A 26,806-nucleotide genomic window follows, 5' to 3' on the forward strand; every position below is an offset into this window, starting at 1 on the left:
CCACCCTCTAGGACGACTACCCCCCGGGACAACTACCCCCAGACAACTACCCCCTAGGACAACTACCCCGGGCAACTACCCCCCCCCCCCCAGACACTACCCCCTAGGACAACTACCCCGGGACAACTACCCCCTGGACAACTACCCTCATGGATAGTTGTCCAGGGGGTAGTTGTCCTAGAGCATGGCTGTCATAAGGGGTAGTTGTCTGGGGTAGTTGTCTGGGGGTAGTTGTCCGGGTGGTAGTTGTCCGCGGGGCAGTTGTCCTCTGGGGTAGTTGTCCGGTGGGTAGATGTCCGGGTAGTAGTAGTCCTAGGGGGTGGCTGTTCGAACGGATAGTTTACCGGGGGTAGTTGTCCGGGGTGGTTGCCCTAGGGGTAGTTGACTGGGGGTGGTTAGCCGGGGTGGATGTTTAGGGGATAGGTGTCTGAGAACCCCTGCTGACATACCATATCCAAGATTTCCTCCCTGATCGCCTTGCGGATGTCGTCCAGCATCCATGTCGTCTCCGAACTCCATCGACAGATGTCCGTCACCGGCTCGCCCCAGAAAGCCCCCTCGTAGAACAGCTGCCTCAGCCCCTTTCTTACCGTGGGTGGGTAGCAGGGGCGGTAGGCTACCATCATGGGAGGGGCGGTGGGGAAGTACTCCTCCAGCCAGCCCCCATTAGGGCAGGGTAAGAAGGCGTACTCCCCCGCAGGGGTGTAGTCCCATTCGAAGGTACCCTTTAGGTCGGTTACGTTCTGTCGCGGGCACAGATCTGGGGGAATTATGATAATAATAATGATAATATTGATGCTACGTAACTACACGACAACAATAATAATAATAATAGTAATAACCATAACAAAAACAAGGATAGATAGATTGATAGATATATGAAATCGACATAAGAAGAAAGGCACAATTAACTATAAGCCAAATCAAACTTTATTAAATGTTGTTTTAACACTTCGACTGATCCGTTATTTCTAATCTCTCGAGGGAGAGTATTCCAGAACAAAGGCCCTGCATGAGCAAAGGTTCACTGCCCCCCCCCCCACAGACACACACACAGACACACTTTTTGAGAAACATTGTGAAAGAAGACACAAAAGTACGGTGTAAATGTCGGCCTGCACAGTGGCGTAGGGTGGGTCCAGATTATGAGCGGGCATCAGAACTTTTGGGGGCGGGGGGGGGGGGGGGTCACGACTGGTGCTCCCTGTTCCCTGATGTAGCTACGCCACTACATGTACATTTTACTATATACTTTTGAATAGTAATATGTATTTATTATTACTAATGTTATCATTGCGTCCCGTATGCCTGGGCGGGAAAAAGAAATACGAAACAAATCACTGTTGTAACCCTCCGGTCGCCCCTCCTGGTATAACTGATTGGGGATGTGGAGTTGGATAACTCAACGGGGTTTTCCCTTACTCTAATACGAATAGTGCAGTGGGTTCTTAACTTGCAAATGTGGTGATTCTCCTCTACACGGGCTACCATTTAAACGTCTTATCCGAGGGACTGAATGTTTTCCACTGTAACCTACATTGCGGGTATGAAACAGGGGAGAGACACGTTAACATGCAACGCAGGCTTCAGTAAGTTCAGTCATCCGTCTGGGTGGGGCTACAACCCACGTTCTTTACTTCGACAGGCAGACGCTTTACCAACTGAGCCAACTCGTTTCCTCATTCTGATTCGCATTCCTGGTTAGTATGGTAAGGACTTGAATTAATCAGACTATCAAACATATTGGGTTGTCAGGACACTTAACAAAAGCAAAGCTGTCACGTTTTTCCGTTGGCATCTCATGGAACGAATTCGGGTCAGGCAATATGCATGTGCTTCTTTGGTCTTAAATCCATTTAAGAGTTAAATTATTCCCCGTACTTCAGTGCATCATTGTTTAAAATAAAGCAATGAATCTAGACTTTCACAGAGCCTTATTATTTTGAACAGCCTACTAACTTCTTGTCTCATGATATCTAAGTTCTCTCTGCTCACAATTATGTCCGCTGCGCCATTTCACATGCGTAATGAGTATTGGCCCGAATTCACAAAGGAGGTTTAAATTTAACCTATGGTTTTATAAACCGTGGGTTAAATTTAACCCGCTTTTTAAACTACCCCTCTGAACAGGCTAAAAATATGACGTCATATGACGCTGTTAAACAGTGGGACAAATCTAAACCTCCTTTGTGAATTCTAAAATGATAACCCATGGTCTAAACCATGATCTAAAGGAGGCTTAATCCATGGGTTAGATTTAAACCTCCTTTGTGAATTCGAGCCAATGTGTTTATCTCGAAAAGCAAATGAAAACTCAAAGGTTACTAAACCCAAATGCAAAGAACACATATGATGATAAGTATCAAAGACATTGACAGTAGACTTTTATACAAAGGATAACATCCCAAATAAACTTTAACAATTTTGTATCACTCAATGAGAAGGGTTACCTTTAAAAAGGGATGCTAATAGAGTCAAGATTGTAATCATTATATTAAAAAAAGTATCATAAATAATGGTAGAAATAAGCATTTCCTTGAGTTCGAGTTGATATTAACACCTTTTCTTTTCAACTTCCTAATAGTCAATGTAAATAAGTGAGCAATATCATTGTTTTTGGAATGAGATAATACACACATAATGGCTTTTGACTCAAAGTCATTGCTTCAGCCCAAACTTACAAGAGGATTTTGACAATACTGTTTGAAAAGCCTACTGCTCAGTCATCCGTGGCAGCACATTTGTGAATATGGCATCATTAGACAGCGTATTAGTTACACTTTACCATGATTAATGCTTCCACGCTACATAGGTTATACCTTTTTAATTAGAAGCTACCAAAGTTAGGTATCTTTTTTATACGCACTGTATAGAAATCAAGATATTCAATAATGGAGAAATGATTCTACATTGCCTCGGATTGTTCCCGGGAATTTACTTTTTCTCCAGACTATACGAGGCAAATAATATAGTACAGTATACAGTTTCACTTTCCAGCAGAAATAAGATGTTTTTATTGCAGGAAATATGCTGCCTGGATTAAAATATTCTTGTTTTGCTCTCAAACCGAAACTGGAGCATTCATCAAGGATGGTTTAACAGCCAGGCATATAAGTTAATGTGATTTCGTGAAGCTCTTCCCGCAGAGGTGTAGATTGATTCTTCTCCAAACCAAGTCAGCCGTTATTGCCAGATTCTCAGAGTCCGCAGAAGACCTTCTTAATTTGGAATACTCTATTGATCTTTCTTATAGTTAAGGTAAATATAAAAGTGAAGTGAACTCTGACAATAACAAAATTGAAATAAACGATTGATTCTTATTTTCTTACGATTGTTTCTTACTTTGCTGTATGTGAATGAAAAAAACGATGTGGAATTACACAAGGGTTGTGGACTTTTAAATGTATCGCAACATACCTCTACTTAAAATTAGCTCATATCTTTTTTTTTTAACCTACTAATTTCTTTCTAGCCAATAAGCTCATTTTGTTTTTCAACAATTTCGATTGAAGTTCTAGACTACTTTCACATACTGATTACATAGAATTGTTCTACTTATATAACTATAAATTCAGATGATGTAGACGCCAACACCAAATAAAACAAGAAGTCTTTCATATGGGCTGTTATTTCTTATAAAAACAAAAGAAAACTTTTACATTACTACATTGCCCCCTTCCCTTAATCAGAGTGACGGATGAGGGTTCTGTATTTACAGTGCAGGATTTGTCTTTTCGAAGTATTTGGCTCTTCTTGGTTTTCCGAAGTTGTCTCTGACTTTTTAAAGTATAATTCTGGTTAAATAATCGGTACTTGTTTCGTTGCTCGTTTGCAGAGATATTCGAGTTCACAAATTAAATCGATCCTTAAAACTGTGCCCTTTATTGCCTGGACTAAAGGGCCAACAGCCATTGCCATGGCTCTAAACTCTAGTACTATCCCATTGTATATAGTTTAAGCTTTAGTGAGAACAATAATTATCATGACATAAGTGAAGAATACGTTACTAAGCATCACTAGAATGTACTTGGGTTAGGGTTAGAGTAGAGGTCAGTGATAGGCATGTGGTCAGGATTACAATATTGTTAATGTAGAGGTTGGGTTTTTTTAATTTTTTTTATTATCTTCTGTTTTTTATTTTCAGACAGGAATCCGTTATTATGGCATTCATACGACGAGCACCTCTTCTACGCTGTCTATCATTGGTAGTAGCGTGTATTCTAACCCCGACGCTCATCCAAACCATACATCAAGATGCCATGTTTACTTCTTCTATGATATGTCATTACGATGCCGAGTTGAAGAAAGCTGATTGCAGTTATCGTGGGTTGGACTCCATCCCTCAGAATCTTTCAGACGATATTAAAGAACTGAACGTCAGGTTCAACAATATCACTGTCATCTTGAGTTCTTCTTTTAAGAGATACCCTTTGATCCAGGTCTTGGATCTTACCAAAAACGAGATCAGAATGATAGAATCTGCATCTTTTTACCCTCTAAAGGAATTACATTACCTAAGCCTATCATTTAACCCTAAGCTAGTTCTCCCAGCTACAGGCCTATTCAGGTGGTCTAAGAACCTGTCCATCCTGGGACTGTCTGATTCGAATCTGAAACTGCTTCCAAACGACACTCTCAAATGGAGCCCGTCTGTAGAGAATATAAACCTTAGCAACAACAAACTTACTTTCGTTAACATGAGCGTTTGTGGCAGAGCAAAGATAATTGACTTGTCTTTTAATGAAATCGAGCATCTTACGGCAGAATCTTTCATCTTCGGATGTCAAAGTGATTATATTGATCTTACCTGGAATCATATTAAATCAGTAGACCCGAACGTTATTGCATCGTTGCGTGTCCGATCACTGGTCCTTAGGTACAAACCTTTGACACTTGAGATACTGAAGGATATTTTTCGCGGGATCTGTCACTCTGAAATAGTGGAGCTCACTATAACTCATGCCAAAATAACAGTCTTGCCACGAGATGTCTTTGGTCTCCTGCGTAATTGCTCTCTTACTCTGCTAAGATTATCCGGCAATAAGATCCAATCCCTCTCTCCGTACGTGTTCTCACACTTTACAAGACTCGTGGAACTTGATCTATCGAACAACGAAATCCAATCCGTCTCTCCATACGTGTTCTCAAACTTGACAAGACTCGTGGAACTTGATCTATCGGACAACAAAATCCAATCCCTCTCTCCTTACGTTTTCTCAAACTTGACAGGACTCGTGGAACTTGATCTATCGCAAAACAAAATCGTCACTGTTGAACCGGTATTCTTTCAAGGCATGCAGGAGCTAAAAGTATTGAACTTGAACCAGAATAAATTGAAATATATAAACCCAAATACTGACGTATGGGCAGTGGACTTGAATGAGTTGCACTTAAGCGGCAATTCTTTGAAAATAATCTCAGAATTAGCATTTTTCGGTTTGCAAAATCTAATGCTGTTAGATCTAAGCTTTAACTATGACCTTGATGTCCTCGAAATCACTTCGTTTTCAAAACTGACGGGAATTCAAACCATCGCCTTGAATTATTGCAGAATTTCCAGATTTCAACCGGTAGCCCCGAACTTAACAACCCTTTTCATGAATAACATGAACAACCCATTGGCCTACATGCAACCTGCAATAACCTTTAGAGATTCACAAGGCCTTGTAAATTTGGAAATCCGTGAATCGTCGCTGTTGATATATAATCTCTGGGATAAAACCCTGAATGTCTCTCTTTTTGACGGATTGTCAAATCTGATTACTTTGGATCTGAGCAAAAATAATTTAGACCGTTACTTTCCAGATGACTTTCCAGCTAGGATCTTTGAACAACTCTCTGCTCTCCAATACCTTAGCTTAGAAGACTGTCATATTTCATGCATTCATCATTTAGCTTTTACGGGATTGGAATCGCTTCGGATGCTAAATTTACGTGGAAATTTAATTCAACAACTTAATTTTGATTTATTCAAAATGTTAGATCAAGTGACAATTATCAATCTTGATGACAACCTTTTGTCATACCTCGATGAACAACTATTCTCGAACAATCCCAGACTGACTACTCTATTGCTATCAAACAATAGATTAACCAGTCTTAACCAAACGACATTTGAACCGATAAAATCTTCGCTTCTATCTTTCGATTTATCATTGAACCCTATCGTTTGTAACTGCGATCTACGATGGTTCCGCGATTGGATGAGTGGACATATTGACATTATTGACGAAAACAGAACAGTCTGTACATCGGCCTCTTTAGAGCCTCTTCGCGGGAAACCTTTGCTTGATTTTGATCCCAATAAACTGTGTGGACTCAACATAGTTCTTGTAACCTTGACTCCTCTCACCAGCATTTTCTTGGTTGTCATCGTCGTAGTCCTTTATCACAACCGATGGCCGTTGAAGTATAAACTATTTCTCTTGAAACTAATGGTAATTGGATATAAAGAGATGATAGACGCCCGGGACCACAACGACTACGAGTTTGACTTGAATATCATCTTCTACGATGAGGACGAAGAATGGGCTCGTCAACAACTCCAACCAGCTCTGGAAGCACGGCTTCCGCAGTTTCAGAGGAATATCTTTGGTGATCAAGACCTCATCCCTGGTATGCACTACCTGGACGCCGTCGACTACGTGGTGAGTCATAGTTACAAAACACTCATTCTACTCAGCAGAGCTGCCGTGCACGATCGCTGGTTCATGCTCAAACTTCGCGCCGCCATGGACCATGTGAGCGACACCGAGACCGAATTCGTAGTCGTGGTCTTTCTCGAAGACATCCCTGACGAGGATATACCATTTCTGGCAAGGTTATATTTAAGTGATGGCAGACCCTACCTACATTGGACCGAGGACGTGAGAGGACACGATTTTTTCTGGAATAAACTGGTGAAAAGACTCACCATTAATCTCAGGACAAATGACTTGATCCCCAACGAGTAGTAACGGTCTGACTTATTTTCGGGCTAGTGCGTTGCATATATTCTGTTCACATTTCAGATTTTAGTATACCTGATTCATATATTAAGCCAATAGCCTTACTAGAGCTTGGATCAGACTAAATATAAAGTCGCAAACGCATCTGATGTCAATTTATATTTAAAAAACCATAATATATGTGTTCATGCATATAATACAAATACCTTGGTAGAAATAGCAGAAATAAATGTTCATGATACTCGAGAACTCATGTTTTAGAAATAAAATTATTTGAATTGAATTGAATTGTGTAACAAAATAGCCCGGTCTTTTTAGATTTAAACTGTAACGATTCCCCTTAGAACAGATATATACATAAACGCAAGCCTCATTTTCTTCAGTATACATGCGCCATTACTGTACAGTATATGTAAGAAGTAGATTGTCTGAACATTTGCATTAACGCCTTCGTCTTTCAATCACTCCTTTGTGCCAATGTTTAGGCAGATTATTGCCGGAAAACAGTGCAGCTTTTCCCACTGATGCTTGTGTACCAGAACTTCCACTTTTTACTGTCTTAACTCTTGAGATGAAGGTATGTGTCAAGACACGAATGTATGATATCACAAACCTATATTTTATGGACAATTTTCGGACCTTTTAGCTTTCATGGAAATCACATCGTGAAAGTCAAGGAAAAAGTTATCGCCGATGGTCCTAAAATCTTAAACATTGGTTGCGTTTTGAATGGAAGTCCCTAATAATGCCCATTTTCTGCCAAAATGACGCTTGAAAATGGGTATGGGTTAAGACGCCTCAGCCGCACACCCCCAGCCAAACCAAATGTGAGTACCCCCCCCCCCCTCCTGGATCGTAAACTTATCGACAATTGTATATACCTTGTAAATATGCTGTAAATGTAGATTTGATAATCGTTTGTTTTATTTGTTTGCTCCTTTAAGCCTTTATATGCTCCAATGGGACCAAAAGGTGCTCCAATAAAGTTCAGGCTCGAGTTCAATTCCAGATCCAAGAACCAGGAAGAGACAAAAACATGTACTGTAGTGCGATTTTGACTAGATCTACTTTTAATTTCATACCTTTTGTTTCAATGACTCTTTATTGACAATTAAGATTATTACCAAATGAGATAATAGTACATAGATACTAAAAAACTATATAAAAGTAGAAAAGAGAAAAGCCAAGGTAATGATTTATTATTAACGTTGCAGGGCTAATCATATTATTCATAAAGTACTACGTGATATTGATACATAATGTACACAAATATTAACGGACACATTTAACATGTTGTCTATTTGGGGTCACAAGGGCGATAACTCCATGTCAAAGTAATATGGATCAATGTCATTGTGGCTCCAAACAGACGATGTAACATAAATGTGAAATAGATGATATAGAATTTAGAAACAATAATGTGACTGATGTGTAAATAACAAAATTTTATCTAAACTCTACATTCATACAAAAGCTGTTGAACAAGTATGAATGATGAATTGAGCATAATTGAAGAAACAGGAACGAGAGGAATGATAGGAAACAGAAGGAGAAGAAAAGGGAGATGAAAAAAAAGAGGAAGAAGAAGGAGAAGAAGGAAAAGGAGGAGAGAGGAGCATTGGGAGGAAAAAGAAGAAGAAGAGAGAGAAATAAGGTCAGAAGAAGAAAAGAGAAAGAGATAGAAGGAATAAGAAGAAGGAAAAAAGAGAGGTGAGGAGAAAAAAACAGGGAGGAGGAGACAAAAAGGAGGAGAAAAGAAAGAAAAGGAGGACGGAGCAGAAGAAGAAACGGGAGGAGAGCAAGAAACAGAGGAAGAAGACGGCACGGAAAGAAGGAGTAGAGAAAGAGTTAAAATTTGAAATATGCATGCTATAAGACTTTAATTAATAAGTATAGGCCGGACTAATTAATTTGGAGCTCCAGGAGCGTCACGTGGTGACGGACAAGTGCGCTACAGAAAAGGCCACTATTATCAGTTTTATGTCTTTATTTCAGGAAATTATGTTCTATTGTTGTCGGTAAAAAAAAAAAAATATGGGGAAACAAAAATGACTTGATTCTCTGCATATTCTCAATTACTTCATTACTTCATTACATTTATATATTTTGAGTGTGGTTGATGAGACTAACGCACACACACTTCCCCCCCTCTCTCTCTCTCTCTCTCTCTCTCTCTCCCCCCCCTCTCTCTCTGTCTCTCTCTCACTCTCCCTTTCTCTTTTCTTCTCTTCTTCTTCTTCTTTCTTTCTTATTTTTCTTTGTTTTCTAATTTTTTTATTCTATAATTTTCTCTTTCCTTATTTCTTCTGTTCTGCTCTCGTCTATTCTCTCTTTCACTAGTTCTCTCAATCTCTCCATCATTCAAATTGTGGCAAAATTTCAAAATGTATTATGGATCTCAGTGCTATAATATATTTCTTACACTCTCATATAATATATTGTGTAGGCCCCGAAGCTATATGTTCATTCATACCTTCTTGTTTTCTATCATAAAACAAATTCAAGTTGAGTAATAATGTTTTTTGAATGATTATTCATGTCTTTTTGGCTGTTTCATGTATTAGTATAAAAGCATCTGTATTATTTCAGCTTTCAGTTGCCATGATTTTTTTAAATTGAATAACCATAAATAACTTATCAAAGTGAAACACTGACAACAGCAACTAAATAATGTTAAAAACTGCATTCTTTATTTTAGAACATTTCACAAAAATAGCAATGTTTTATAATGGCCCACATAATCTGGATATTAGACAAACAAAAGATGTTTCTACTGACAAGGGATATTATTGCAAACAATGTAAATGAACTAAACTTTTCCCCGTGTCAAATATTATCCCGTAAATCCAATTCGTTTCACACATCCATCGCTATAATTCTACTTTCTAATTCTTCCTTAATCATATTTAATGTTTTAATGTTTTATCATGCAGTTTAAATTTTATTATTGGTCCGAAACTATTTTGAAACTATTGCAATCGATTCATGTACAGCAACATAAAGGCTTCATGAGAGATTTGCACAACGGTTCAAATTTTAAGTTCAACTTCAAATCTTTATTTCCATTTTAACCAAAAAAAATACCAATTATATACAATAAATAAAAAAAACCTTGATACCATTTTAATTGCTAGCAATTGATTTTCCTTCTTCTGAGAATGTATTGTCCAATATTGTTTGTTTTCCGCATTTCTGTTACTAAAGGGACAAATGGACAATAATTAACCAAGGAAATACAATACCACGACGGATTAATTTTGACACACAAGAGGGCGCTGTTGATAAATCGATCGAAGAGTTGTATGAAGTTGATCCTATTAATAGTCACTTATTTGTGATATTTGAAGAATAACCCTTGCAAAAAGACATAATTACATTGACAGTCACTTTCATTACTTATCAGCATGTACTTCTTGGCGATCGCTAATTCACAATCAAAACACAACTCTAAAATTGTTGATGGAGGTATACTGATTCTATATTATACAATGCACTGCGAAGTAGTATAGACCATACAATTTTGCTTCACTACTTAGTTGCAAGTCACTCACTAAATCGATCGCTTATCCAATACGTATTACCATTTTTCCGCGGATCCGCGGTTAACGTTAAGTATTTTGCGTCCCCTATATATGGGAGGGGAAACGAAATGCGAAACAAATCACCGTTATGACCCTCCGGTCTCTCCTCCTGGTATAACTGATTAGGGATGTGGAGGTTGATAACTACAACGGGGTTTCCCCCTACTCTTATACGAATAGTGCAGTGGATTCTTAACTTGCAAAGGTGATGTCTCTCCTCTATACGAGGTCTCCATTTAACGTCTGATCCGAAGGAGACCGCACTTGTTGCTATGGTAGCGCGAACGAGCTAGACCGCTCATGTTGCTGTGGTAGCAAAGGTCAGCTGGTCAAATGTTTCGCGCAGGATTTAAAACCATGATATTCGCTATTTTGTAACATTCTATCTTTTTTTCTTTTTTTCTTTCTCATGTTTCATTTGTTTCCTTCTATTATTTTTTTCTTCTGTTTTTCATACGTTATTAGTTTTTTCCCCCATTGTTCATTTTCTATTTTATCATTGATTTTTTTTAAAATTATTATTTATCATTTTCTCTTTCTGTCTTTCCTTTTGTAGTCTTTATTTTTCCTTCTGTCACTTCTTATGTTGTTCTTTGCTTTATTATTCTATCCATTTTCTTCTTTCTATATGTCTTCGTGTTTTTCTTTGTTTTCCTTCCATCATTTTGTATTTTTGTTTTTCATATGATATTCTTTGTTTATCCATCTCTCATCTTCTCTTCTATCTGTCCAATATCTATTCTTTATCATTTTCTCTTTCTATCTTTCCTCATGTTATTCTTTGTTTTTACATCTGTCATCTCTTATTTTATTGTTTGTTGTTACCATTCTATCATTTTTCTTTGCTTCTTTTCCCATGTTATTCTTTGTTTTTCCTTCTATCACCTTTTCTTATGTAATTCTTAGTTTTTATTATTCTATTATTTTCTCTTCCTATCTTTCCTCACTCTTTCATTTGTTTCTTCCTTCTATAACCTTTTCTTATGTTAGCCATTGTTTTTATCATATGATTCTATAATTTTCTCGTTCCGTCTTTACTTAATATGTTATTTTTTGTGTCTTCCTTCTTTAACTTTTTCTTGTGTTATCCTTTATTTCTTCCTGCTATAACCTTTCATTATGTTATCCTTAGTTTCTTCCTTTTAAAATAATACAGAGTATTTGTACTGCGCCAACTCCACATGAATAATGTGTTCGAGGCGCATGGAGAAGAAAAGATATAAGTACACAAGAAAAAACACACAAAAATGAACGACGACAATGTGAAAATAAAACTAAATCTACTGAAAAGCTGCTTTGAACAAATGAGTTTTAAGGGCATGTTTAAAGCAATCTACACTTGAAATATAACGAATATGTTGTGGCAATTGGTTCCATAGGTAAGGTCCAGCGTGTGCAAATGACCGATCCCCCCATGATTTCTTAGTTTTCGGAACAACAAGCAATTGAGAATCGGAAGATCTTAAGCGTCTGGGAGGATTATAAGACATTAACAAATTAATATTGTACTCTGGGGCAGATCCATGTATACAGTGAAAAACAAGCAATAATAATTTAAATACAATACGGGATTCAACAGGTAACCAATGTAGTGAAGACAAAACAGGAGTAATGTGAGAAGTACGTCTGGTAAGGGTAACAATACGGGCTGCCGAATTTTGTAATTTTTGTAACCGTGAGAGTTGAGATTGTGGCAGCTGAAACAAAAGTGCATTACCAAAGTCAAGTCGAGACGATATGAGGGCATGAACTATTTTTTCTGTGGCCGAGCGGGTTAAATACTTGCGAATAATGCCTAAATTACGTAGTTGATACCTGACAGATTTACAAACAGCCGGGATCTGAACTGACATGGACATCGTAGAATCAAATAAAACTCCAAGATTTCTACATGATTTAGATGGAGTGATAACATCATCATCAACCCTAATAGAGGGAAGGCTCACCCTGTCTAATAAAGTTTTAGAACCCATAAACAACAGCTCTGATTTCTCTTGATTTAATTTCAAGGAATTAGAGCTCATCCATTTCTTGATATCATGAACACAAGCTTCAAGTTTTGTGATGGTATCAATGACATTGGTTTGGTTAGGTAGGAATGATGTATACAGTTGGATATCGTCTGCATAACAATGGTAATTAAAAGAGTGACATTGTAAAATCTGTTTTAGACCACTTAAGTAAATTGAGAAAAGTGTTGGGCCTCCAACAGATCCTTGCGGAACACCGCTAACCAACGCAGCAGGATCAGACTTTGAATCATTAACACAAACAATTTGAGACCTTTCACGTAAGTATGACTTAAACCATTTAAGAGCTTTTCCATCTACACCAAGTGATTTCAAAGTATCTAACATAATTATATGATTGACAGTATCAAATGCGGAAGATAGATCAAGTAGTAACAGAACAGTAATTCTCCCATCATCCATGTCCCTTAAGACATCATTTGATAGGTTGACGAGCAAAGTCTCTACACCATGATGCGGCCGATATGCAGACTGACGATTGTCCAGAAGATCATTATCTAGAAGATATTCTGATAGTCTTGAGAAGACAACACGCTCTAGGATCTTGGACAGAAATGGAAGGTTCGACACAGGCCGGTAATTCTGAAGAGCCTCTGGATCAAGAGATGGCTTTTTCAATAAGGGGCGGATGTATGCTGACTTCAATGAACCTGGAACTGATGCCTGTTGAATACTCAAGTTGACAATGCTGGCTATTATAGGGGCAAAAACCGGGGCACAATCTTTCACTAAGTTGGTAGGGATCGGATCTAAGTCACAGGACTTGGGTGGCGTATTGCGAAGAAGTCTCTCAATCTCAGCTGGTGTGGTAGATCTAAAAGATAGTAAAGATGCAGAGGTTTGCAATGGCGGCGGATGAGTGACATCTGTAGATAAATTACTGCAAATGTTACTTATCTTTGACTGAAAGAACTGGCTGAAAAGCTGTGCCAAACATTGACCATTCACATGAGCTGGAAGAGGCGACGACTTCTTGCGATTAAGGAGATGATTAGCCACACTGAAAAGTCGTTTCGAGTCCGTCCCACAGTCTTCTATGAGACTAACGTAATAATTACGCTTGGCCTTGCGAACAAGAGAATTGACAACCTTTCTGTGATTGCAGTACAGCTGCCGATCAATTTCCAGCTTGCCTTTGAAGCGCCACTTCCGTTCAGCTTGTCGACAACTACGTTTCTCAAGAGCAATTTCATGGTTGTACCACGGGCTGACAGAGTGATTCCTCCTGCTGCGTTTCTTAGCAGGTGCGACAGTGTCGAGAATGTTGCATAGCTGAGAGTTGTAATTGTCAACAGCACTTTCAATGTCAATGTACGATGAGAACAACATAAATGCCTGACGAACATCAGTAGCAAGTCCAGTCCGGTCTATCACTTTGATATTTCGCACAACCTTATAACTGCTATTATGATGAGGTTTATTAAGGTGAAGGTTGCAAGTGATGGCAGAATGGTCAGATATGCCAGGTATGATATGAACATTGGAATAAAACTGACACTCAAACTTGCGAATTATTAATACGTCAAGAATATGTCCCTTCTCATGGGTAGGTTCACCAATAACCTGTAAAAGACCATGGCTAGAGAGTAATTCGTTGAACCTCTTTTATAGCCTTTCCTTATGTTATCCTTTGTTTCTTCCTGCTATAACCTTTTATTATGCAATCCTTTGTTTCTTCCTGCTATAACCTTTTATTATGCAATCCTTTGTTTCTTCCTGCTATAACCTTTACTTCAAGTTATTCTTTGTTTCTTCCTTCTGTAACCTTTACTTTATGTTATTCATTGTTTCTTCCTATGGTATCCTTTGTTTTTCTTCCTGCTTTAACCTTTACTTAATGTTTTTTGGTTTCTTCCTTCTATAACCTTTACCTTTTGTTATCCTTTGTTTCTTCTACAACCTTTACTTTATGTTATCCTTTGTTTCTTCCTGCTATAACCTTTACTTTATGTTTTTCTGTGTTTCTTCCTTCTGTAACCTTTACTTTATGTTATCCTTTGTTTCTTCGTTCTATAACCTTTTCTTATGTTATTCTATTTCACTTCCTTTTCTTATGCTATCCTTTGTTTCTTCCTGCTTTAACCTTTACTTCATGTTTTTCTTTGTTTCTTCCTTCTATAAACTTTTCTTATGTTATTCTATTTCACTTCCTTCTATAAACTTTTCTTATTATGTTATCCTTTTTTTCTTCCGTCTGTAACCTTTTCTTATGTTAGCCTTTTTTGTGTTACTTCCTGCTAAAACCTTTCCTTGTGTTTACCGAAGCCACAGATTTGTTGGCCTGCAAAAGGGACATAATACCTTCAACAGGGCAGAGGTGTATATTGATTCTTCTCCAAACCAAGTCAGCTTTATTGCCAGATTCTCTGAGTCCGCAGAAGACCTTCTTTGGAATACTGTTTTGATCTTTCTGAAAGTTAAGGTAAATATAAAAGTGAAGTGAACTCTGACAATAAAAAAATTGAAATGATCGATTGATTCTCATTTCTTACGATTGTTTCTTACTTTGCTGTATGTGAATGAAAAAAACGACGTGGAATTACACAAGGGTTATGGACGTTTATATTTGTATCGCAAGCAAAATGCCTTTAATTAAAGGTATAGACCAGTTTTGGAGACGCCACCCTCTCAAAAAATAGAAATGGAAGCCCTTATTACCAATCATGTGAATGAATATGTTTTGACTAATACGTGATGATACAAATTTTGCCGGGAAACCGCCTACTAATTGATATATTTGGTAAATTATCATATTGATCCAGCCTGGAAAGATATCGCGAATGCACTTCAACATCGAACATTAGGGCATATATTTCTGCTTTTTGCGAATTTAGGTTGAAGGATTTGAGGGAATTTTGAAACAATATTGAATGGATATTTTGAACCCAGAACCCTTGAACCGCAATTTTCCCAGTACCTGTCTATATCTTAAGAGGGATAGTTGAGTTTTGTTGTGTACGGTGCTATACAATATAATTTTCCTGTGATAGAATAAAAAAAAATGAATGTCAAAATTGAAAGAACATACAATTTAAATGACAAAATCATCTTCTTTTTAAATCGGTTTAGAGACGGCTGAAATATCCATAAATATAACTATTTCTAATATTTGTGGGGCCCCCCAAATATTCGATAATTTTGAACCAACCGTTGTAAAACTAGATAGCGCCTTATACGTTTTATTCCAGCCAATTCCAATGTTGCCTTTTTGTTGGCTTGTTCGTGATTTTTTATAATATGCATAACCAGCCGGCCCGTATATTATTATTAATAATAATAATAATAATAATAAACTCTATACAGAGCGAATTTATTTTTCATTTCTTTTTTACATAATATAAACAATAACAAAACAATAATAAACGTAATGGTATAACAGAAATAAGCATTGAAATCTCTTTGACATTGTTTTTTAGTCATTGTAATGCAAAATGAATTAATTAACGGTCACCGTATTTTATTTTGTCAGTGGAGCTAAATTGGTGTGATCGTACATGTATTAAATCTAAATTTCACACATTTTGGGGTCTAAAATTACTTTCATAGCAATTTTAGGTTCTAAAAGGGCAGTTAAATGTCATTAATAAGAATAAGAGCAATAACCATGCACTTTGAAGGCATTTGCAGTCTTTAAATTATTGTATTTCCGCATACTGCTCGTATAGAATAACACAGTAGTCATCATACATTAGCTCAATGTATTTTTTTATCACGAATTTCTTTCTAGCCAAAAGGCTCTTTTTTTCTTCAACAATTTCGAGTGAAGTATACTTGGACTACTTTCACTGACTGATAACATAACATTGTTTTACTTATAAATCTGGATGGTCTACAAAGACGCCAACAAAAAATAGAACAAGAAGTCTATCAGTATCAAATAGGCTGTTTTTTCTTAAATACCCCCCCCCCCCAAGAACTATTATTACCTTATTTGCCCCCTCCCCTTTGTCGGAACTAAACATTAATCCCCGTAAATATCACAGTATACATCCATATTGTGATGTTTAAAAGTGCATCAAACACGATCTTAAAGACTTTAGAAAATCAACTTAGGTACGATTTCAATACCGAAATGCTATAGAAATGCCTAAAATGGATTCTCGAAAGTGTTTGCGGTCGCTTTTTCCCTTGCTTTTTGTGTAACCCGATTGAGACGGCTGATAAAAATCAACAACAGTCAAAAACAGCTTCGGAAAACTGAGAACAAGCAAATACAAGTACTTCGAAACCAGCAAATAACGCACAGGAAATAAAGAGCCCTCATTGTTTAGTACAAGGCATTTATGCAAAAGGCATGAGGGAAGTCAGCTTCCTGCTGATATTCACGTATATGGTTTTAAATATGATTTGATAACGCTGTTACTCAATCATTCACAAAATCCTTAAATGATAAGTCATAATATAATTCCTTTTAAATGGCATATATTTGAAATGAATGCATCCACAACAATATTTTTCATAATATATGCATCGACGGCAGGTTGATTTTCCCCTTCCTTTTTATACACACGGACTCGCAGTGAACATAAAGTGTAATTCTGGTTTATAAATAAACGATACTTGTTTAGTTGCTCGTTTGCAGAGATATTCAAGTTCACAAATTAAACCAATCCTTAAAACTGTGCCCTTTATTGCGTGGACTAAAGGGCCAACAGCCATTGCCATGGCTCTAAACTTTAATACTATTCCATTGTATATAGTTCAAGATTTATTGAGTAAAAATAATAATCATGACATAAGAAAAAAAAATAACATAACGAAAGGTTACAGAAGGAAAAAACAAGGAATAACATAAGAGAATGTTATAGAAGTAAGATACCAAGGATAAGTTAAGAAAAGGTTATTGAAGGAAGAAACAAAGGATAACACAAGGAAAGGTCATAGACGGAAGAAACAAAGAATAACATTAGAAAAGGTCACAGAAGGAAGTAAAATAGGATAACATACAAGAAGGGTATTGAAGGAAAAAACAAAGGATATAAGAAAAGGTTATAGAAGGAAGTAATTAAAGGAAAACATATGAGAAGTTTATTGAAGGAAGAAACAAAGGATAACATAAGAAAAGGTTATTGAAGGAAGAATCAAAGAATAACATAAGGAAAGGTTATAAACGAAAGAAACAAAGGAACATGAGAAAGACCTTCTTTGGAATACTTTATTGTTTTTTTCTTAAAGTTAAGGTAAATATAAAAGTAAAGTGTACTCTGACAAAAGCAAAATTGAAATGAACGATTGATTTTGATTTCTTCCGATTGTGTCATACTTTGCTGTATAAGAATGAAAAAACGACGTTGAATTACACGAGGGATACGGACTTTTAAGTTTATCGCAAAATACTTTTACTTAAAATTATTGTATTACCGCATACTGCTTTAATGTGTAGATTTACACAGTAATTCTACATTATCATAATATTTGTTTATCTTAATTACGAATTTACGAATTAGCTCATTCATCCGCCAAATCCTTAAATGATAAGTCATATAAAATTCCTTTCAAATGACATATACTTGAAATAAATGTATCCACAGCAATATTTTTCATAAAATATGCATTGACGGCAGGTTGATTTTCCCATGCCTTTATACACACGGACTCGCAGTGAATATAAAGTGTACTTCTCGTTGAATACACGGTACTTGTTAATTAGTTGCTCGTTTACAGAGATATTCAAGTTCACAAATTAAATCAATCCTGAAAACTGTACCCTTTATTGCCAGGACAAAAGAGCCAACAGCCATTGCCATGGCTCTAAACTGTAATACTATGCCATTGCATATAATTCAAGCTTTAGTGAGAAAAATAATTATCTTGACATAAGTGAAGAGTACGTTACTAAGCATCTGTAGAATGTATCCGCATATGCCTGTGGTCAGGATTACAATTTAATGTGGAGGTTGGCTTTAAAAAAAATTGTCTTCTATTTCATTTTCAGACTCAGCAGGGATCGGTTATTATGGCATTCATACAACGAGCACCTCTTCTACGCTGTCTGCCATTGGTTATAGTATGCATTCTAACCCCGACGCTCATCCAAACCATACACCAAGATGCCATGTTTACTCCTCCTATGAAATGTCAGTATGATGTCGAGCAGAATAAAGCTGATTGCCATTTTCAAGGATTTGACTCCATCCCTCAGAATCTTCCAAACAATATTAAAGAACTGGACGTCAGGCTCAACAATATCACTTTCATCTTGAGTTCTTCTTTTAAGAGATACCCTTTGATCCAGGTCTTGGATCTTTCCTCAAACGACATTAGAGTGATAGAATCTGCATCTTTTTACCCTCTAAAGGACTTGAATCGTTTAATCCTAAATGGCAACCCTAATCTTGTTCTTCCAGCTACAGACCTATTCAGGTGGTCTAAGAACCTGTCCATCCTGGATCTGTCATTTTGTTATCTGAAACTGCTTCCAAACGACACTCTTAAATGGAGCCCGTCTGTGGAGTCGTTATACCTTGGCTTCAACAAACTCACTTTCGTAAACATGAGCCTTTGTGGCAGAGCAAAGAATGTTCGGTTGGTTGGTAATAAAATCAAGCATCTCACGGCAGAATCTTTTATTTTCGGATGTCAAAGTTATTATGTGGATCTGCGCGCGAATCCTATTAAATCAGTTGACCCGAACGTTATTGCATCGTTGCATGTCCGATCACTGGTCCTTGGGTACTACCCTTTGACACTGAAGGATACTTTTAGCGGGATATGTCGCTCTGAAATAGTAGAGCTCGCTTTATTTATAACTGATATCAATATCACAGTCTTGCCACGAGATTTCTTTGGTCACTTGCGTAATTGCTCTCTTTCCGTGCTAAGATTAGCAGGGAACAAGATACAATTCCTCTCTCCGTACGTGTTCTCAAACTTGACACGACTCGTGGAGCTTGATCTATCGGTCAACAAAGTACAATCCCTCTCTCCGTACGTTTTCTCAAACTTGACAAGACTCGTGGAACTTGATCTATCGTGCAACAAAATCCAATCCCTCTCTCCATACGTGTTCTCAAACTTGACAAGACTCGTGGAACTTGATCTATCGTACAACAAAATCCAATCCCTCTCTCAATACGTGTTCTCAAACTTGACAAGACTCGTCGAACTTCATCTATCGTACAATGAAATCGTCACTGTTGAACCGGTATTCTTTCAAGGCATGCGGGAGCTAAAAGTATTGAACTTGAAAAAAAATAGAATAAAATATATAAACCCAAATACTGACGTATGGGCTCTGGACTTGAATGAGTTGTACTTACGCGGCAATTCTTTGACAACACTCTCAGAATTCGCATTTTTCGGTTTGCGAAATCTAACGCTGTTAGATCTGAGCTTCAATAGAGACCTTATTGTCCTGGAAATCACGTCGTCCTCGGAATTGACGGGAATTCAAACCATCAACTTAAACTATTGCCTTATTTCCAGATTTCAACCGGTAGCCCCGAACTTAACAACCCTTCACCTGAATAACAATGACAACCCAATGGTCTGCCCCATACATAGAATATCCTTCAAAGATTCACAAGAGCTTGTAGATTTGGAAATCCGTGAATCGGGCCTGTCGACAAATGATCTATGGGATATACTCCTGAATGTCTCTATTTTTGACGGATTGTCAAATCTGATTATTTTGGATCTAAGCTTCAATTATTTTAACATTCTAGATAATTTCCCAGCTAGGATCTTTGAACAACTCTCTGCTCTTCAGAAGCTTAGTTTAGAAGCCTGTCGTATTTCAGGCCTTCATCCATTAGCTTTTATGGGATTGGAATCGCTTCGGGTGCTAAATTTACGTGGGAACACAATTCAACAACTTAATTTTGATATATTCAAAGTATTAGAACTAGTGACAATTATCAATCTTGATGACAACCGTTTGGCATACCTCGATGAACAACTATTCTCTAACAATCCCAGACTGACTACTCTTTTGCTATCAAACAATAGATTAACCCGTCTCAACCAAACGACATTTGAACCGATAGAATCTTTGCTTTTATCTTTCGATTTGTCATTGAACCCTATCGTTTGTAACTGCGATCTACGCTGGTTCCGCGATTTGGTTAGACATATTGACGTCATTAACGAGAACAGAACCGTCTGTTCGTCGGCCTCTTTAGAGCCTCTTCGCAGGAAACCTTTGCTTGATTTTGATCCCAATAAACTTTGTGGACTCAACATAGTTCTTGTAACCTTGACTCCTCTCGCCGGCATTTTCTTGGTTGTCATCGTCGTAGTCCTTTATCACAACCGATGGCCGTTAAAGTATAAACTCTTTCTCTTGAAACTAATGGTAATTGGATATAAAGAGATGAGAGACGCCCGAAACCACAACGACTACGAGTTTGACTTGAATATCATCTTCTACGATGACGACGAAGAATGGGTTCGTCAACAACTCCAACCAGCTCTGGAAGAACGGCTTCCGCAGTTCCAGAAGAACGTCTTTGGTGATCAAGACCTCATCCTTGGTATGCACTATCTGGACGCTGTCGACTACGTGGTGAGTCATAGTTACAAAACCATCATTCTACTCAGCAGAGCCGCCGTGCACGATCGCTGGTTTATGCTCAAACTCCGCACCGCCATGGACCATGTGAGCGACACCGAGACCGAATTCGTAGTCGTGGTCTTTCTCGAAGACTTCCCTGACGAGGATATACCATTCTTGGCAAGGTTATATTTAAGTGACGGCAGACCCTACCAACATTGGACCGAGGACGTGAGAGGACACGATTTTTTCTGGAATGCCCTGGTAAAAAATCTTACCATTAATCTCAGGACCAATGACTTTATCCCCAACGAGTAGTAACGGTCTGACTTATTTTCGGGCAGACCCAAGCTAGTTTGTTCCATACATTACTGTCCACATCTCAGATTTTAGTATATCTGATTCATGTATTAAGCCAAAAGCCCTACTAGAGCTTGGATCATACTAAATATGAAGTGGCAAACACATCTGATGTCAATTTATATTCAGAAATCCATCATATGTGGTCATGCATAAATTATGATACACTAAATGGCGTAATACCTTGGTTTTGCTCTTGTGCAGTATACCGGTTGAGGGAAGAAATAGCAAAACATGACTATTCATGTTACTCTAGACCAGGGATTCCCAAAGTCTGGACCGCGGGACATGCTAATCCGGACCGCCGGGGAGGCTCTTTTTTCAAACCTTTAAAGGTCCGGGGCAGATTCCACTCTGCCCCTATCTTTTTGGTACCAAATGTATAAACGTTCGATCAAAGGGTACCATGGCTACTGCGTAGTGTTCATAAATCACAGCGCTGCAAAAATGAACATTTCCCTATAAATTATGATCCGTACAAAATGCAGAATTGTTACTTCTCGGATATGTGAGTAGTTAATTAGTAATCATTCAAAAGCCATTTGAGACATAGATATGAAATTTCATGGACGTATTCTTTATGAGATACTCTATCAATATTCCAAGTTTAATAATGTTTTGTCATTCCATGGCTGAGATTCCAAGGGGACAACCACCCCAGCAATCTCTCCATTTGTGCCAATGTTTAGACAGATTACTGCCGGAAAACAATGCTACTTTTCATACTGATATACCCTACATGTATACTAGAACTTCCACTTTTGACTGTCTTAACTCTTGAAATGAATGTACATGTACGTGTAAAGACACGAATGTATAATATCGCAAGCCTATATTCATGGAAATAATTGATTAAGTAACCTAAATTTGCCCATTGTTTCGGACCATTTAGCTATCATGGAAATCACATCTGGACCGCCAAGGAAAAGTTTGAGTACCCTGCTCTACCACTGAGCCATCGCCCCTCCTAAAAGTGGGCTTTATACTCGTATGCAAAACACATTTCCGTACAAAAACACACACCTACACGCACAGCGGTTTTTTGCAACGTGACTATTCATCCAGGGTAGACATTCTACAGCGTTTCAATATGTTATATTCTTTTCTTCTTCTCCTTTTATCTTTGTTCTGTACTAATCTTTTTTTACGTCTTGCATTAATAATACGTTATCACAATCAGGGAGTTAAAAATAACGCAGGATACTATTTCTAGCTATAAAGTTAAATAGTAATGTTTGATTAGTAAGACTGATTCGAAAACCAAAGTCCCAAATGCTAAAAACTTGACAGTCATGCTTTTTTTGTTTATAACAATCAGTTTTGGTTTTGATCCAGCTCTCCAACATTCAACAACTCATAGCAGTTCACAGAAACTTTTCTGCAGGTCTAAATGAATCTACTTTTCCTTCTCAAATATGAAACAATTTTTCTTTTTTCCCACTCTTTCATTATCAAAAACTAAAAGCTATTTGAATCAAAATTGCAACAACGAAAATCTACTACAAATTTCCAATTTTAACTTCAAGAAAAAAGTGATTATGAATTTCACTCTCCGTTGTCATTTCAAAGATTTCACCAACAAAACAACAAAAGTCATTGAAATATGTTACTATGCTATGGGTTACTCTCTGTTAAAATTTAAAATAACTAGTCATTGAATACTCGTAATACATATGTATAAACAAGACATTTTTAAAATTTCTATTTCGTATTTTATGCCTCAATCTATTAGATGTTTTTGATAAAAGGATCAATTAAGTTTTGGTTGTGTAAATATCTTAGGTGTGGTATGTAAATTGTCTTGATATTGGTTATATTTGAAATGTTATAATTAAAATATCATCGAATATATGTTGATAACGTGTATGAGCAACGATCATCGGCATCTGCAAAGATGAATTTGATAAAAAGATCAATTAAGTTTGTGTTGTGTACTTAGTGTAGTATCTAAATTATCTTGATATTGGTTATATTTGATATTTTTTTATTAAGATATCATCGAGTATAAGAAACAATCATCGGTATCTGCAAAGATGTATTTGATAAAAAGATCATTTAAGTTTTGTATGTGTAAATATCTATGTAGTATCTAAATTGTCTTGATATTGGTTATATTTGAAATATTCATTATTAAGATATCATCGAATATATATTGATAGCGTGTATAAACAACGATCATCTGCAGCCGCAAAGATGTATTTGTCAAAAAGATACACACATACATACATACATAAATATTGATATTTATATAGCGCCTTTACATAAATATGCTCAAAGCGCTTTACATTAGTAAATAAAACAGAATAATTATATTGCTCTCCAAATGAATACGCTGTAAGATCAATTAAGTTTGTGTTGTGTAAATATCTTGGTGAAGTATCTTAATTGTCTTGATATTGGTTATATATTTGAAAGATTCATTATAAAGCTACCATCGAATATAATCGATAACGTGTATTTGCAACGATCATCGGCATCTGCAAATACGTATTTGATAAAAAATTAATTAAGTTTGTGTTGTGTAAATATCTTAGTGTAGTATCTTAATTGTCTTGATATTGGTTATAATTGATATTTTATTATTAAGATCTCATCGAATATATATTGATAATGTGTATAAGCAACGATCATCGGCATCTGCAAAGATGTATTTGATGAAAAGATCAATTAAGTTTGTGATGTGTAAATATCTTAGTGTAGTAACTAAATTTTCTTGATATTGATTATATTTCACATATTCATTATTAAGATATCATCAAATATATTAGTAAAGTGTATACGCAAGGATCATGGGCACCTGCATACTATTTTTGAATAATTTTTGAATGTTTATTACGGTTGTTTTTGTTTTGTGTAGGCCTACGTAATAATGTTATGTCAATATACTTTGTGGTTCTCTTTTGGTCCAGAGTATATGTGTCTATCTAACCAGTATGAAAGTGAATATGATTGCTTCTTAATATAGTCACACTGTGATCGTCACCCGGTGAACACATCATTTTTAATATCTTGTAATATTATGTTAACTCATATATATATTATCATTCTGTTATTATTTTTGTGCATTGAATTAACAATAAAATATCTTTCCCAAGAAACAAACATTGTATCACAACGTGACGATTAAAACGGTATTTTATCACTGTGTGTGAAGGTGTGATCGCAAAGACTTCGAGAATCCGATATAAAATCATGTTCAGATTACGTGACACGTCATTGTAACGTGTGTAAATTTCAAAGGGCGGTGGACAAGATTCCAATCATTGTGTACAAGACTATTAAAATTGACTATGGTTGATTTTTTTTTTCTTTCTCGACAGTCTTTGCGATTATGTTTGTGAGACAGTGTCCCCCGTGTTTATGATTGAAACCCGACGCCAAGCTTAAAGGGACTTGGTTAAATATTTTATTGTATTATTGTATATTGTATTGATATTGGTTATATTTGAAATTGTATTATTAAGATACCATCGAATATATCTTGATAACGTGTATAAGCAACGATCATCGGCATCTGCAAAGGTGTTTTTGATACAAAGATTATTTAAATTTTTTCTGTGTAAATATCTTCGTGTAGTATCAAAATTGTCTTGATATTGGTTATACTTTAAATATTCATTATTAAGATATCATCGAGTATATATTCATAAAGAGTGTTATCAACGATCATCGGCATCTGCAAAGATGTATTTGATAAAAAGACCGATTAAGTTTGTGTTGTGTAAATATCTTAGTGTAGTATCTAAATTGTCTTGATATTGGTTATATTTGCAAGGTTATTATTAAGATATCATCGAATATACAGTATATATATTGATAACGTGTATAAGCAACGATTATCGGCATCTGCAAAGATGTATTTGATAAAAATATCAATTAAGTTTGTGTTGTGTAAATATCTTAGTGTAGTATCTAAATTTTCTTGATATTGATTATATTTCACATATTCATTATTAAGATATCATCAAATATATTAGTAAAGTGTATACGCAACGATCATCGGCACCTGCATACTATTTTTTGTAATAAATTTTGAATGTTTATTACTTTTTTTTTTTTTGTGTGTGTATAGGCCTATATACGTAATAATGTCATGTCAATATATTTTGTGGTTCTCTGGTCCTCAGTATATGTGACAATCTAAACAGTATGAAGGTGAATATGATTGCTTCTAGATATAGTCACACTGTGATCGTCACCCGGTGAACACATCATTTTTAATATCTTGTAATATTATGTTAACTCATATATATATTATCATTCTGTTATTATTTGTGTGCATTGAATTAACAATAAAATATCTTTCCCAAGAAACAAACATTGTATCACAACGTGACGATTAAAACGGTATTTTATCACTGTGTGTGAAGGTGTGATCGCAAAGACTTTCGAGAATCCGATATAAAATCATGTTCAGATTACGTGACACGTCATTGTAACGTGTGTAAATTTCAAAGGGCGGTGGACAAGATTCCAATCGTTGTGTACAAGACTATTAAAATTGACTATGGTTGATTTTTTTTTCTTTCTCGACAGTCTTTGCGATTATGTTTGTGAGACAGTGTCGCCCGTGTTTATGATTGAAACCCGACGCCAAGCTTAAAGGGACTTGGTTAAATATTGTTCAGGTGAGAGAAAATCTATTTCATGATGAATAGTAACTAGTTTCCTGTCCAATCATATCATATTTATAATATTTCTGCCACGGGTGACTGAGCACCAGGGTTTTTAGAAAGGGTTGTCAAAATCGCCTCGTACCAAGTTTGGGCGGATGGAACGAATTTGGGTAAGGCCATATGCATGTGCTTCTTTGGTCTTAAATCCTTTTAAAAGTTAAGGTAGGCCCCGTGCTTTAGTGCTTAATTGTTTAAAATGATGCCATTAAATCCATATGATGACCTTTATTTATTTTGAACAGCCTACTAACTTCTTGACTCATGATATCTAAGTTCTCTCTGCTCATATGTCCGCTACGCCATTTCACAAGCGTAATGAGCATAAGGTGTTTGTCTCGAATAGCAAGTGAAAACCCAAAGGTTACTAAACCTTAATGCAAGAAGAAACACATTGTTATGATGATAAGTATCATAGAAATTTATAGTAGACTTTCATCAAAAGGATAACATCCCAAATAAACTTCAGCCATTTTGTATCACCTCAATGAGAAGGGTTACCTTAAACAAGGGATGCGAATAAAGTCAAGGTTGTAATCATCATAACAAAGAAAGTATCATAAGTTTTACTAGAAATAAGCATTTCCTTGAGTTCGAGTTGATATTAACACCTTTTCTTTTCAACTACCTAATATGCAATGTAACTAAGTGAGAAATATTATTGTTTTGGAATGAGATAATACACACTTTTCCTATAGTACTTAGGAAAAGTACTTAGCGACCA

The 26,806-nt window shown here is 36.4% G+C and overlaps 2 protein-coding genes across 2 annotated transcripts; both read left to right on the top strand.

Annotated features, from left to right (window-relative positions):
- Window positions 1–4,160: 4,160 nt before the first annotated feature.
- On the top strand, window positions 4,161–7,336 carry LOC590412 (toll-like receptor 3). The gene has a single exon (XM_030989947.1). It carries the CDS (start codon window positions 4,161–4,163, stop codon window positions 6,951–6,953), a length of 2,793 nt encoding a protein of 930 aa, XP_030845807.1. The 3' UTR covers window positions 6,954–7,336.
- Window positions 7,337–18,510: 11,174 nt separating this feature from the next.
- On the top strand, window positions 18,511–22,751 carry LOC594808 (toll-like receptor 3). The gene has a single exon (XM_030990106.1). The coding sequence runs from the start codon at window positions 18,515–18,517 to the stop codon at window positions 21,365–21,367; it is 2,853 nt and encodes a 950-aa protein (XP_030845966.1). The 5' UTR covers window positions 18,511–18,514; the 3' UTR covers window positions 21,368–22,751.
- Window positions 22,752–26,806: the final 4,055 nt, after the last annotated feature.

Source organism: Strongylocentrotus purpuratus, unplaced genomic scaffold, assembly GCF_000002235.5.
Source record: "Strongylocentrotus purpuratus isolate Spur 01 unplaced genomic scaffold, Spur_5.0 spur5_scaffold_19, whole genome shotgun sequence".
Lineage (NCBI taxonomy): Eukaryota > Metazoa > Echinodermata > Echinoidea > Camarodonta > Strongylocentrotidae > Strongylocentrotus > Strongylocentrotus purpuratus.